The 16,232-nt window shown below is 25.9% G+C and overlaps 2 protein-coding genes across 2 annotated transcripts; one reads left to right on the forward strand and one right to left on the reverse strand.

Moving 5' to 3' along the window:
- Nucleotides 1-346: 346 nt before the first annotated feature.
- Nucleotides 347-3,739, reverse strand: LOC145845619 (dehydrogenase/reductase SDR family member 11-like). The gene is made up of 3 exons (XM_082952780.1): nucleotides 3,411-3,739; nucleotides 1,954-2,231; nucleotides 347-804 (listed from the first exon to the last, which is right to left on the reverse strand). The coding sequence occupies exons 1-3, from the start codon at nucleotides 3,726-3,728 to the stop codon at nucleotides 645-647; spliced, it is 756 nt and encodes a 251-aa protein (XP_082808906.1). The 5' UTR covers nucleotides 3,729-3,739; the 3' UTR covers nucleotides 347-644.
- Nucleotides 3,740-11,056: 7,317 nt separating this feature from the next.
- Nucleotides 11,057-12,436, forward strand: LOC145832979 (dehydrogenase/reductase SDR family member 11-like). The gene is made up of 3 exons (XM_082940186.1): nucleotides 11,057-11,374; nucleotides 11,682-11,959; nucleotides 12,277-12,436. The coding sequence occupies exons 1-3, from the start codon at nucleotides 11,057-11,059 to the stop codon at nucleotides 12,434-12,436; spliced, it is 756 nt and encodes a 251-aa protein (XP_082796312.1).
- Nucleotides 12,437-16,232: the final 3,796 nt, after the last annotated feature.

A 16,232-nucleotide genomic window follows, 5' to 3' on the forward strand; every position in this document is an offset into this window, starting at 1 on the left:
CAAAACACTTTTTACTAAAAAACTCAATTATTTTATAAGATTTAACAAGACGATTTCAACGTTCCGCAGGCCTTACATGCCCAATCCTAGTCTAATGGTATAGATAAGTCATTAAAGATTCAAGACGTTTTTTAACTAACTTTCAAAAAATATCTGTAAAATTTTTTATTAAGTTAGATTTCAAAATAGAATAAACCAAGCCATCGCAATTAATTCAGATAAAATTTAATAAATATTTGAAATTTATTAACAGTGTATACTTAGTAGTACAACTATAAAAATACACTAAAATTCAAATTCATATATTTAATCATATATAAATTTAGCAGTTCCAATTTAACGAGAGTAATTAAAACAATAATAATGCACAATAAAAGCACATGATTTGCCTAATTATGACAATTTTCTACCACAATAATGATGCTAATTTATACTTTTTAGTGTTTCAGTTGTATATATATAACATATAAGCTAAACTATTAAAAGATTACTCTAACATAATGAATTATTACATAACAATTAACATTAGACTCATTTGATTTAAGTATGCTGTTAATTAAGACAGAAGTACACAATTATTTGAAAAGATGATTAGTAGAATTATAAGAATCACAGCTAACTAAAAACAAGTACATGGAGGATAATCAAGATGATTGCTCAGTGGGTCTTATAAGAATGTCATTGACGTCCATGTTTTTCGGAGATTGAAGCGCAAAAATAACTGCATCAGCAATATCGCTCGCTTGCAAACATTCGATGCTGCTGTACGATTGCCTGGCTTTTTCAGGCTCTCCCGCTCTTAATCTGCATATTGAATAATATAAAACTTTAAAAAACACATTTAAAACTTGATCGAAAATAATAACATAAAGTACTTTGTGAAAAAACTTTTATACTTTTTCTTACTGGCTGTACGACTGGTTAATTTAATTTGATCGACTAAAATAGGCGCGGCAGGTTTATATATATTTATGGGCCAATTTGCTAGAAAAAAATTACACTTATCTACAGTTAAAACTTATCTGGAAAAGCTGTAGTTATTTCATAGTAGTATATTAAAGATAAAGTCTTTAATACTTAATTTTGATAATCCTTAAGTTTTGACCAAGAAACTTATTTCAAATATCTTAAAAATATGATTTAAAAAAACTATAATTTAGATATAGCTTCGACTATAAGCTAAAATATCTTTAAGAACTTCACTTTGGTGTTATAGATCAACAGCAAAATAAGTTAAAAACCTATGATTAGAATAAATCTTGCTTACTCGGTGTTCTACTTTTATATTGTATTTTTTTAATTTTGGAAAAATCGGCACCAACTTAATTTTTTTTTATAGGTAACTAAAATAACAGTACACTTTAATGACAATACACAAAAGATTAAATACAGTAGAGACATTGTGAGTTACACTCTTGAAGAGGTACGTGCATAAGTACTAAAACTCAAGTACGAGTAGATAAAAAAATAATAATACTTTATTTAACGATAACTTAGTCAGAGAAAATTTATCCTAGTTTGATTAAGCACATAAAGTATAACTATTTGTTGAAAATAATATAGTAACTCAAAAATAAACTTAAATAGTTCATTAATTTTTATACAAGAAGATTTTAGCAATTATTTAGCATGACAATAGTAAAATATAAATCAAGTTTGTAAGTTATAAAATTTTTCCTTGGTTTAGGGTGCACACCTTATCAACATTCCTACTCAACTTAAAGTTATACTAATAAATTGAAAATTGTTTTAGTAGTTAATAAACGATTTTTTATTTTTTGGTCAAAACTTAAATTTTAAAATATATTTCTTTTATGTTTTAAAAACCTAAAATGATTTCGGAGGTGGGAATTAATATTAAGTACTTATTTAAATATGAAAATTGAAACAGTTATTATATTTAAAATGTTTTTTTACCATTAGCTTTAAAAATAATAATGTTTGAAAAACTACCTAAAAGCAAAGTCAGTTTCAACAAGCCCAGGCGAAACAGAAGTGCTTCTAATGTGGTTCTTCTTAGCTCTAAGCTCTCTTCTCAATCCTTCAGTAAGAGCGGTAACAGCAAACTTGGTGGCTGAATAAAATGGCAATCCAACAATACGATGGCCAGACATGCTGTTTATGTTGACAAAGTGGCCATCATCAACACCACCCTTTTCCATTAGCTTGTATGCTTCTCTTGTACATATGCACAAACCAAGAACATTTACATCAAGCATATTTTTCCAGTCCTGGAGAAAGTTTCGAATACAATGAATTGTAAAACACACAGTGGACTATAAAAGGTAGTCAAGTGGTGCTTTGGTGACTAGAAAATTAAACAAAGTGTTATATATAGATGAATAGAACTGGAATTTTGGCTTACAAAACTGATTTTGCTTCTTTTCTGTTTAAAGTAAATCAGAAGCTGGTTAATCAAGTTTAAGTCGAACAAGTTTTTGTTATTTTCAGTTCAAAATTTTGCCAAGTTTTTCATAGTTTTTGTCATAAAATGTCTTTAAAATGTACACAGAAATGCTTAATTTTAAATATTACTTATGTCATACTTCTTAAATATAATAAAGTGGTTATCAGAAATTAAAGTAGTTTTTTAAAATCTTTAAATTTTCCTAATTGTTTAAAACTGTTTTTAAAAAAAAAACGAAGCTCGAAAAGCTAGCTTCTAATAAAGTTGTGTTCTTTAATCTATTTTTGCCTCCCTATTATATGTACACAAGCCTGTAAAAATTAGTTGTGATTTCCTTATAATAATTAAATCTATATGAACCACAATATAAACTTAAATTGGTCTAAAAACATAATTTACATGTCAACAATAAATTAAACAAACTAAAAAATATCAATTTTTTGAGTTTGTAAACAATTTATATTTGACAACCATACTTTGGCCAAAAAAATATGAAGGAAATAGACATAAAAAGGAATTTTTATTTTTTGTAATTCAATCAGGTTTTAAAAATATTTATGGTTTTATTTTTTACTTTGATAGGTAATTTCATAGAATATTTTCGTAGAATAAGAAATTTCAACTTAAAAAAAGAACAAGTTTCTAAAAGAAAAACAAAGTTATTTAACACTTTGTTTGATTTTAAAGTCACTAAAAAATTTAATGGCTCCCTACCAGTCCGCAAAGCAAAATTAGTTGTAAATGTTTACTAAAACTTCAAATCAATAGTGAAAAGGGTGTAATAAAATATTTTACAAATTTAACTATTTTTAAGAACTTAAAAATACTTACTATTTCAAATATAACTCATATAATATTTTTATTTCAAAAATTTTTGGTTTGAATAAAGTTGATAACTTTACTCAAAGTAGTATGATTTGAGTTCAATACACAATTAAAAATGTGCTAAGATTTTATTAACTATCTTATTTAAATAACCAACAAATTACTACAACAAACCAACTTTTGTTTCACCAGAAAGCAATGGTGCATCATGACCCAGCCCTGCGTTGTTAACACAAACATGAAGTCTGCCAAACTTTTCTTCAATAATTTTGAACATGTCCAACACCTGAGATTCTTCTTTCAGATCACATTTTATAGGGATCATTTCACCTGGACCTACACTGTTCGCTTTACTTGCTATTTCTTTCAAGGCAGACTCATTTCGAGCACAGCCAATTACCTTCATTCCGAGCTTTACTAGTCTTTCAGCAATTTCTTGTCCAATGCCTATTGAAGCTCCTGTGACTAAGGCTACTTTGCCGGAAAGAGAAGTCATTGTAAGTATTTTTAAAACCCTATTAAATTGTGTGTACAGTCAAGAAATGTAGTTATAAAATTTTAGTGCAAAACAGCTTCATAGTTATTGAAAAATTTCATCAGTTGTATGGTATTACAACATAAGTTATCAGTATAATAACTGAAAAATTTGAAAAATTCAAGTAAAACTTCAGTATACTTATTTAATTTCTGACAACGGATAATTACTTTTAATCATTCAAATTTTTTCTTCTTATAGAAATTTTCTCTTGTTACTAAGTAGTTTTTGTAATAACTAATTTAAACAAGAATTGTAGTTTACAAACTAAAACATTCTCAATCATAATGAAACTTGTTCTTAGCTGGCTTTGAAAACAAAAACTATGAAATTAATTTTAAATTAATCTGTTGTATTTTTAATCAAAAAATATCAACAAGATACTTGATGATTTTGGTTTTTGAAATAAACTTTTTTTAAATGTTTAATTAAATTTGTTAAAAGTAGTATTTGTTGCAGAAATTTAAGAGTTAACTGTTTAACTAAAAATACTGAATACAGTTACTAACTTGATATTTTACAATTAAAGTAAAACAAGATAGATAAATATTTATTAGAAAAAACTTACTAAACTTTAAAGGGAGAACTTTTATTTAAAAAATATCATGTTTTGTATAAGCATAGAACTGTAAGTGCAGTTTTTTTTACTGCACTTACTTTAAATTTATATTTGTACTATTAATAAAAACAAATTATACAGTAATCTTCCTTTATTCTACCAACATATGTTTCTGTGTGTCAACGAATCAACACACTTCAACTGGGTTGTTAATAGGAAAGATAACGAATAGGTTGTTTAATAGGTTAATAGGTTGTTAATAGATAACGAATAGGTTGTTAATAGGAAAGAGTTATCTTTCCTATTAACAACCCAGTTGAAGTGTGTTGATTTGTTGACACACAGAAACATATGTTGGTAGAATAAAGGAAGATTACTGTATAATTTGTTTTTATTTATATTATAGTGAAGTTACTTTACTAGGATCTTTTGTTAGCAAACAATTAAAACTATATTTTGAACAGTTATTTGTACTATTAAGAATTTTTTTCACATTGCTCAAATTAAAGTATATGTACATTTGAAAAAAAATTGTTTTACCTAAATACCTATTTTTTCTGGAGTTACTGCAATTATAGTTATGAAAATTGCTAAAATTTATTTTATAGTCATTTCAGTAAATATGGTGTAAAAACACTCTAGTTATTAAACACTTCACTCTAAATATGTTGCTAGAGTAAAAGTGTTTACTTTAGAAAAAAATTCTCTAAAGCTTAAAAAAAAAGTCTCTAAAACTTTTTAAAGTTAATGTAAACAATTACTAAAATAAAGCTTTAAGTTAGTAGCTAAAATTTTATTTTTCATTGGTGCATAAATTCTAAATTCCAGGTGGAATAATATGTGATGAGCTCAAACTCACTTGCTTGACTTTCAGAAAGCGTTTATCGTTTTAGAGGGGAGAGTAAGTTCTGACGTTTTTAAATAGATAAAACATAAAAAAAGTCTTTCTTGGTATAATTTCAATGTCTTATATTTTCTATCACAATTTTGTACTGATAAGCTTTTATTACAACTGTTAAAACAAACTTGCATTATCACATTATTTTAAGTCTATTAATCTCTCTAAACTTACCTCTATTTTTCCTGCTCCAAATTAACAAATCTTACCTAACATGACTTGTGAAAAGTGAACTATAATTATATAATAAACAATTTTCATTAAAATAATATTTTATTTAAGTATAGATAATTACTTAATTGCACATATATTCACAATACATGATTAAATGAGTTTATTAATGTTACATATAAATATATAGCATGAAATTTAATGTATAAACATATACTTTATGCAAAAAAATCTTCAGCTATTGTATAAAGATCGTTTTTTTATTAACCACTGGTTTTAAATTTTGAAACACCTAACTCAGAGAGTTTTGAAAGCCATCATTAGGACCCCTGCACCATCACCGCACACATGCTTTGCATGCAACATTATTCTTAAATTTAGCATTTTTAGAATAACTCACCCGGATATATGTTTATTTATTTATAACTGAAAACATCATTTATCAGTACTTCTTTGGTCGATAGGTTTAAGTAATCATTCACTATTAAGTTGCAATTAGTAATGGCATTGAAAATTTTGCAAACTTTAGAAGCCCCTTTTGAGAAATCAGTTAGCATGTAAACTATAGCTACTACAGTACAACTGGCCTCGCATAACCAAGTACAGTCAATTAGGTTTTTAGTTAAAATATAACACGTGTAACTTTAAAAATAAATTACTTTTAAACTAAACAATAAATTGCCTCCGTGAAATTTTCTTTAAATAGATTTGCTCAATGTATTTATGTGATAACATGTTAAACAATTTTCATCTAAAAACTCGAATGTCATATTAGTTGATCCCATACAATTTACCTTTAGATTGTTTTCTAAAAACCGAAAACAGCACCCATCAAAGCTATTTTTAATAGCTAAAATTTTAACCAAGGTGCTATTGTCTATCGGATAAATAAAACTAGCTTTTTAGCTGAAAACCCAAATATCACAGCTTTTATAAGCACTTTAGTGGTTAGCTTAATTGTTTCCTTCATGCACCAGATCTTTAGATAAAACTTTTGAGCGTTTATTTTTGAAGCTCACTAAACATAGCTGAAAACTCAAAAAATTGAACTATTTTTAAACACGCTGCTGGCCACTTAACGTTTCCTTTTGCACCCAAAGTTGATACAATGAAACGTTTCAACTAAGTCTTGTCAAAACAGAATTGAGGAAAACTCACATCTTTATTTAGTGTAAGTATTAAGTACGCTGTTGTTATGTTGTGAGAAAAATATCATTTTGTAAGTTTTCTAAAGGCAAATGAAGTCTAAAACTGTTCTACAGTTTCAGTTTAATCTTTATGGTAAAAACTACCAAAACATAAAAAGCAATATTTTTAAAGGATAGATTAAAACAAATCTGACAAGAATGGTCTTAAAATTTTCTTTTGGTTTGCTTATAATTGCATAAAGGGTTCTTTAAAGCATAATAAAATAATTGTTATCTCTAAAAAACAAAAAAATAAACTTTGAAGTTTTTGAAGTTAAAAAAATGATATTTTTGTTAAATAACGCTCTTTAAAACTAAATAAATCTTGTTTTTTTAGTGACGGGTCGGCTGGCAATTGACGAGCGTGAACTTGGCTTGAATGGTTTTTTTTTTTTACTAAACTTTAAAACCAATTATTTTAAATTTATTTAATGCTAACTTAGAACTTTTTTTTTATTCTAAAGAACGTTCTTTTGCTTAGCTTTTCACAATAATTTCAGCGAATTGGGGTTTTACTTTTGTACAGGGGGCGCCTTTAAAAATTTAATGTTTTTTTGCATTTTTTCACTTTGCAACGTTTTACTCCCGGAGTATTTTTTTTTCAAATTTTTCAAATATATGACCCATAGAAATTTTACCTAAATTTTTTTTTACGTAAGTTAAGGGATTTCTTGATCAAATACTAAGATTTTAGGTAAAACTTAATTGGGTCATTTTTTTGAAAAATAATAATAAGTTAGGAAAAATATAATAACGTTACAACACTTAATTACAAAAGTCTGTTGAAAATAAAATTTATTAAAATAACAATTTATTTTTGCTATAAAACCATGAAAAAAAACCAAAACCGTACAAATTTGGAACTTTTCTGAAAAATTTATTGAAGCATATGTTATGAAAAAAAATTAATTACGTCTTAAAACTAAATTAGGTAAACATGTTAATAAAAAAAAATTGAAAAAAAAAAAAATTTTTGGAGAAACACTTTGCTAAGTGAAAAAATGCAAAAAAAAACATTGAAAAAAATAAAAAAATTGTTCTGTTCATTACCACCTAACCTTTTAATAATGAAATAAGTAATCTATCAGACGTTTTGTGTTTGAAAAAAAGTTTACACGATACACAACAATAAAAGATAAACTACAAACACCTTGATGCAATAAAACGATTAATAAAACTTGATATCCATTTCCTCTTTTAGTTCAGTTTCATAAAGTGTTGTTTTTTCTCTTTCTTCCAGTCTTTTGCATCTTGTAGATAGCCATTCCACGTAGACGTTTACAAGCAACTCTCACTGACATCTGTAAAAAACTAAGCTCAAAAAACAGATGTGGATCACTTTGTACACTTAAATTATAATCAACTTCTATTTATTTGGTTATTGTTTTATTAACAATGTGTTGTAAAGTGCAATGTGTTGAAAATAATCTTTATATATTCAATACATTGAACAGCACATATTTAACGTTTCAGTCATTTTATTAAGTTAATTAAAATACAAAAAAAATATATTATTAATTTCATTAAAAAAAGCGCAAGCTTTTTTTTAAACCTTAAAATACTTTAATAATCTATTTATAGTTATCTTAGTTGCAACTTTTTAAAACAAAAAAGTTACAATCAGTTACATCAAACCAGTCAGTATTTTTAAAAGATAAAAAAATGTAAAATATCCAAAGTTGAAAACTTTGCAATTTAAACAAAAAATTTACAAACTAAAAAAACAAGTTTTAGTAAATAGCTTTTGATTTATTTTAAATGATGTTTTAAAATTTCAATATAGTCATAAAATAAATATAAAAGAAGCATTTATATAATCACATGTCAAAGCAAAGACCTAAATTATGAAGAATTGACATGTTAGTAAAACACTGTAATGTTTGCACAGTGTTTGTACACATAAAAACCTTTATACTAAATAAAATTGCTTATTGTATTGTCAACTTACTAAATCTAAGAAACTTTCCAATCCAAATACGTAAACTTTTGTATACACTCCATGATGTTGTTGTTTGAAAGGAAAAGCAAAATCTAAACTTTAGTGAAAAACTGCTAGAACTAGTATCTGTCTTTTTCAACATATTTAAGCTTAAGCAGTGAAAATAATAAGTTGTTGTTAAATAAAATCTAGGAACTTAAAAACAAAACTAATAAAAATACTTTATTTTTGAAGAAGTCAATTTAAAACATAGTTTTGTTTAGCGTGCCAAATTTACATGCTCGCAGACCGCAGCTTTTTTTTTTTTGCGGTTCGGATTCCATTTAAATAAAAAATGTGCTCGCGGGCCGCAATTTGCCGTCCCCTGTTTTAGTGTAAGAAAGCCATTTTTGAAGTTTGAAAACTTGTTAAAATGCGAATAACTGCTTAATAAGCAACTTCAAGAAGGTTATCCAATACATTTTACTATTTCAAACAGCTTATCGTTTAATAGTTTCAGAGTAATTAAATTTTTTACTATACTTTTGATAGCTTGTTTAGATTTTCTCTATGGTTGTGAATATTGATTATCATTTTCTAAGATAAATGTACTTATTTTATTTTACGAGGGTTACTTTGGCTCGAATAGCTTTTATTGCAATTTTCTTTAAATGTCCAAACTTTAGATCCAATTATTTTCCTTATCTTTAAAAATAACTTAATTTTTTTTTTATTCTAGAGAATGCTCCTTTGCCTTTTATTTAGATAAAATCCATTGGATTAGGGTTTAGATTTAGAAGTGGGGCCCCTTTAAATATTTAACGTTTATTTTATTTTTTTTTACTTATTTTAGCTTTTCTCCAAAAATAAAATATTTTTTTTTTAACTTATTTATCAAACTAAGTTTTTTGTGCTGAATTTAATTTTTTTTTCTTTCATTTTTTTTAAGATATGCCCAAATAAAATTTTCAAAAATATTTAAACTTATCATAGCCTTGCTGCAAATATATAATATTTTTAAAATAGTTTTTATTATTAATATTGTTATCTAACTAAGTTTTATATTTTAGAAATATTTGTTTTCCCAATTTTTTTATTTTTTATTATATGACCTATGCAAGTTTTACATAAATTCACAGCACTTGAGCCAGAAATCCCTCGAATTATGTAAGTTTATATAAAAATTTCATAGGTCATACAATTGAAAAAAATTTGAAAAATTAAGATTGTCTTAATATATAACTTAGTTAAATAAGAATATTGATAATAAAGATTATTTTATTAATATTATATATTTGTAGTAAATCCATGATAAACTTTAATAATTAAAATAAATTTATTTGTGAATATCTTAAAAAAAAAAGATTCTGTCAAAAAAAACTTAGTTTAATAAGTAAGTAAAAGAAAAATCTTTTTTTTTAGAGAAAAGCTAAAATAACTAAAAAAATATAAAAAAATGTAAATTTTTTAAAGGGGCCCCACTACTATATTCAAACCCCAATCCAATGGATTTTTTTGATTAAAGGCAAAGAAGCGTTCTCTAGAATAAAAAAATACCTAAGTTAGCTTTAAAGATAAGGAAAATAATTGGATCTAAAGTTTGGGCTTTTTTAAAAAATTGCAAAAAAGCATATTCGAGCCAAAGTAACCCTCGTTTTTATTTTAAATGGAGGACATTTTTGGAAAATTTTTGCTACGCAACAAAATATTAAAAGACATATATTTCTGTTTTATTTTTTGTTTTCATCAAATGATGAGTGTAGAAGTAGCTAATAAAAGCGAGAGAGTAAACAAAAGTTTACTCGCTGGCATGAATTGTTTGCTAACATATTGCAAATAATGTTTAAGACTATATGACTTCAAAAGTGTAACTTATGTATGGCGCATTTATTTTTAGCAGTTAAAACATTGAGATTCGGAAATGACCAATGTTAAGAAAACAAAAAAATAACCAGAATGTAATTGTTTTAATTTTTTGTTTAAGAAGTAAGAATTAAAAATAAAGATAAGTTAAAAATCATCTAATTTGGTTTTAATTTGACTGTAAAATGACTTATCAGTATGTTAGCCAAACAAATTAATATTAAATTTCTATTATTAATACTTTTTAAATAGTATTGTTTTTTTAAGAAATTGTTTTGAAAAGTATTAATATAAAGTTTCTTGAAGATATTTAAAACCGAAGAGTTAATGGAAAGTCATTAAAAATGATTTAAAATTTTAATTTTACAATAGCCAACTGGAAAAAAAAGTTTAACTATATTTCAGGTTTTTTTTACATTGAAATTTTATTAATTTTTTGTTTTTATTTACCTTTCCTATATAATATTAGCCAGTATTTTTTTCGGCCATCATCAACAAAGTTGACATGTTTTATGCCATCGATAATAAACAATGAACTTCACCGCACGATCAACAGCATCCGAGACAACCTACGACCGGTTTCGTCCTTTTTAGAGCTCAAACTATAACTGGTATTTTATTATTTTATACTAAAGTTTGATAAATATAATGCATGCAAAAACTTGTTTAGTATTCATAAAATAAGTATAAAAAATGACTTCTCTTTCTGGCAAAGTAGCATTAGTCACTGGAGCTTCAATGGGCATTGGACAAGCAGTAGCTGAAAGACTAGTAAAGCTCGGAGTGAAAGTTGTGGGTTGTGCTCCGAATGAACCTGCTTTGAAAGTAGTAGCAAATAAAGCAAACAGTTTAGGTCCAGGTGAAATGATTCCTGTGAAATGTGATCTGACAAAAGAATCTCAGATTTTGGAAATGTTCAAAATTATTGAAGAAAAGTTTGGAAAACTTCATGTTTGTGTTAACAACGCAGGGCTGGGTCATGATGCACCATTGCTTTCTGGTGAAACAAAAGTAAGTTTGTAGTAGTAGTTTTTTGGTTAGTTGGAAAACATATTTCAAAACGCCTTAATATTTCTATTTTTTGAACCTTTAACTCTGAACATAGATCTGTCTCAATATTTCAAAATGACTACAAAAACAAAATTATGTAGATTATCTTGTTATGAATAGGTTATACAAAATAAATATGTAAAAGTCTTAGAAAATTAAATAACATTTCAACAAAAGTCATTATACCTGCTTCTCTATAAACTTAAGTTATGTTTAAAAGTTACAATTACTTTTGTTAAACAATTATTTTTATCAAAGTATTGCATAGGACTGGAAACACATGCTTGAAGTAAATGTGCTTGGTAACTGTATATGTACAAGAGAAGCGTACAAGCTAATGGAAAAAGGTGGTATTGACGATGGCCACTTTGTTAACATGAACAGCATGTCCGGACATCGGATTCTTTGGCTGCCATTCTATTCAGCCACCAAGTTTGCTATTACCGCTCTTACTGAAGGATTGAGAAGAGAGCTTAGAGCTAAGAATAGCCACATTAGAAGCACTTCTGTCTCACCAGGGCTTGTTGAAACTAACTTCCTTTTCAGGTAATTAAAAAAAAAAGTTCTATAGGATAAATATAAAAACAGCTTTCTTACTTAGTTTCAAAATATTAGACATCTTAGTTTTTTTATTTATTTAAGAACTCAAAACTAGTTAATACCTCTGAAGTAAAAATATAACTTCAAAAATGATTACATTTAAACTTGAAGTTGTCGATTTAGTCTAAAACAAAAGAAAAGTAGTCATATTAACAAGCTTTTTTATACATGTTATTGTTTTTTCAAATATTTTGTTTAATGTACTTTCAATCAAACTTTTCTACTTTTTATTGACGTAACTTTTACTTTTCTTATTTTTTTAGTTTGAACCCGGGAGAGCCTGAAAAAGCCAGGCAGTCGTACAGCAGCATCGAATGTTTGCAAGCGAGCGATATTGCTGATGCAGTTATTTTTGCGCTTCAATCTCCGAAAAACATGGACGTCAACGAAATCCTTATAAGACCCACTGAACAAGAATCTTAAAATATCTTATGTTTATTCGTTTCAAATTTGTGGTAATGTTTTTAAATTTTGCTAATCATTCATTCAAACATATTTGAAACTTTTATGTTAAACAAGTAGCATATTAATCTAAATCAATAAATGTGTCTTATGTTAATTGTTCTTCTATTATACACTAAAACAGGGTATTTTTATAATCTTGATTTATTAAAACTAAATAACACACCACAAAGTATAAAATAGCAACATCACTTGTAGATTAGTGCTATATGTCTTTATAGACTTTGGCCATCTTAACTACAAAACTTGTCATCGTTAGCTTAAATTAATTGTTTTTATTTTGCTTTTTTATCAATATTATTAGTTTCAACTTTTGACTTTTTTCTCAATATTATTTACGTAAATTGACTGCTAAGTATATATATATGGATTTGGATATAACTGTTTTTTATTGTACTTCTAAGTATCCACGTTTTTATTTTAACATGTATCAGAGACTATCTAAGTTTACTACTATGACTATATAAGTTTTCTAGTTAGCTAAAACTAAAACTGTAAATATTACTTTATAAAATAGTTGGTAATTGAATCTTACAATATGTGCATTCATTAACAACATACAAAGGAATAATTTTTCACATAACAAAAATTATAACATCAATTTATAATCTATTTCAAAAAAAATCACTTAAGTTTCTTACTATAAATTATATTCTTTAAAACTTATACTTCTTTTTTTAAATAAATACTCTAAACGAAAATGTCACTTAATTTTTTTGTTGTATAATTTAAAAATTAAGAAAAAATTAAGTGCTTTATGAGATATTTTAACTTCAGTTAACTTAAAGTTATCTTTGAAATAAACTTTGGTAGAATACAAAAAATATTGAAGCCTTAATAAATTGTCTATACCACAAAAAAATTTATTCACCCCAAAAAAATAATTATTTTACGCGTAATTTAAATTCGACCTAGAAAACTAAAAACTTTAAATCTTCAAAATTTATGTTTAAATTAATAATTTTTAGACCTTTTTCTATGTAGCGCTTCAACTGAAGAAAATATACAACTAAAACAGGTAGATTTGATTAACTGTCTTAAAAAAATAAACACATAAGTATTTTTTTATTCGAACGACAAAAAAAAAGATGCTCAAAATGTTTGTCCAACAACTTGGAGCACGAAGAATCTTTCGGTTATCGAGTCGCACACCACGGACACCTTTTAAAGTCTTGTCAAGGACAGTGTTTGTTTTAATATAAAAAAAATATATAGATTTAGTGTCTGTATCATAAATTGTTTGACATGAAAAAGAAATTATTTTGATTATAAAAGATTGTAGAAGACTTTTGTTTACTAAATTAACACTTATTCGCCTTTAGAAAAAAAATCGTGTACTTAATTTAAAACCAAATGTTTCAATTAAAGAAGTAAAACTATTTGAAAGGAAGCCGTAAAAAATACGTTTCTAAGAGTCCTATATATTGTCACTAAAAACATAATAAAACTAGATCTAAACTAATAATAAAAAACAGTTTAAAAATAACAAAGTTACTGCTTTTTCTCGCGAAAACTTTACTTCGGATTTTACTGTCAATGATATATGAACAGTTCTACGGAGTCTGTAAAGAACAACGTTCATTAAAAAAAAAACATGGAAAAGTTAAAGTTATACCTGATAAAAACGATATAGTAAATTGATTGATACATTTCTTTTTATTTAAAAAAATAAACAACTTAAGGGCTACTTATTAAAACTGTTAAAAAAATAATTTAAAGTTTGATAGCTAAAACAAACTAAGTTTTAACAGAGCAATGATGAAGTTTAACGTTATAAGCTTACTGGTTTTATAGTTGAATTAAGTGAAGATTTCAGTAGAACTTTGTGAAAACACCTAAACAAAGTGTAATCGATAGATGTGGCGTTTACACCTGCCAAACTGCAATATGTATTTTCAGAAATGATTTTTTTTTGTTTTTCCACCTGAAATTCCTGACTTAAGGAAAGAAATGGTCGCTAAAATATCTTTTTTAAGGTTTCTGTATAGTAAGTTTATTATTTTTTCAAGGTTATGTGGTACCTACATCGTAGATTAGTTGTATAAAGTTTTTGGTTGCCGTTTATTTCGTAAAAGCAAGTTGTAATTTTTAAAATCGTTTACTATAAATTAAACATTTCTAATTTTGAAAAAACAAAATTGATAAACTACCTAACTAAGCTAATGTGCTTTTGGTTAATCATCTTCACAGTGTGCACCTGTTAAAACTAGTGTGCGTATAAACTGTTTTACTGTAAATAGAATAGTTAGCAAGGTGAAAAGGCATTTACTAGAGGACTTTTTCTTGTCTTTTACTATTAGAAAATGCTAGTTGTAATATAAATTAACAGCTTTAAACACGTTATTTATATATTATGACACTCAATATATATAATAGAAAAATTTGAGTATTGATTTTTAACTTTTATAGCTAATGTGCACAAAATTTACAGTTTAGAGTTTAAAAAAAAAAATGGAGGACCTTGTGCTTGACTATATAACTGTCTTTTAATAATTAAAAATCTTATTTTTTGTATAAAATTTTTTTTCAAAGCATATCATTTATTTGAAGTTAAATACTAATATATGTCGCACGAAACATGTGTTAGTTATAATTTCAGTTGGATTATTGAAATAGGTTTCGTTACCATCTTGAGATCCTTTAAATCCATACAGTGTTCTTTTAGTAAAGTCTATAACGACTAGTTTTTTTAATTTCTTTAAACAGTTCTTAAACAAATTGTATAGCTTCTCTCATGTGTACCATTTATATAACTGTATAAAATTTATAGTTTCAATTCTAATCAAGCAACATGTATCAGACCATACCTTTTTAACCACTTTATATACTTTAGTTAAATTCTTGTATGTTGATCTATTTTCTGACATACAAAGCAAACAATCAGGTACAGTATTGCACATATTTAGAAAGTCCAACAACTACTAACTTTGATTTTAATTACTTTTTTGGAACGGAAACACAACTGCGTATAAAACCACCTCGTTTGTTTGAACTTTATTGCTTTAATTTTTCTAAATCTTTATCTCCACAAAAATATCTGGTAAAGACAGATTGTTTTATATCTTCGTTTTTCGAATTTCAGAGTACAGCAAAATAAATAAAAAATTCAAAGTTATAAACAATCAGCTTTAAAGTAAGTTCAAAATTGAGATATGCTATGTACTGAAATTTTTTGATAGTCTATCAGCCTAAATAAAAAAAAAACAACATTAAGTGTATAGTTATTGTCTAAACTAAAATTTATAGGTATCTTAAAAGTAAATTAACGATAAAGAATAATTTAAACATGTAACGAATATTTTAAATTTTCATAAAGTACACAATAACAAACAACATTTTATTAAGCTTATCTTTTTTAAGATTCTGCATAGAACTTGTAAATAAAAGTTAAAACTTATTAGTACTCGAATTTAACTTTATACAAGTTAGAATTAAATTTGCTAACTGTTGTAGTATACAAAGATATAAAATATGTACAATTACTATATTATACTTTCAAAAAAAATCAAACAAAATGAACTTTATCTGTATTCAATGTTATAAAGAAACAACAGATCATGCTCTTATAAGTCTTTTTCTAATTAAATATTTGTATCTAACCCTATCATTTTTAATAATTGTTTTTACTTAGTCAGCTTTTTTGACTGATGATAATCATTACGTAATTTAATTAACTTTCTACAATTACAATATTGAATTGATGTATATCGTCTATCTAAAATGGTTAGCTTTTCTTGTTAAGTTAGTAATGTGCACA

The sequence above is a fragment of the Thalia democratica genome, chromosome 1 (genome assembly GCF_965202585.1).
Source record: "Thalia democratica chromosome 1, ktThaDemo2.hap1.1, whole genome shotgun sequence".
In the NCBI taxonomy this organism is placed as follows: Eukaryota; Metazoa; Chordata; class Thaliacea; order Salpida; family Salpidae; genus Thalia; species Thalia democratica.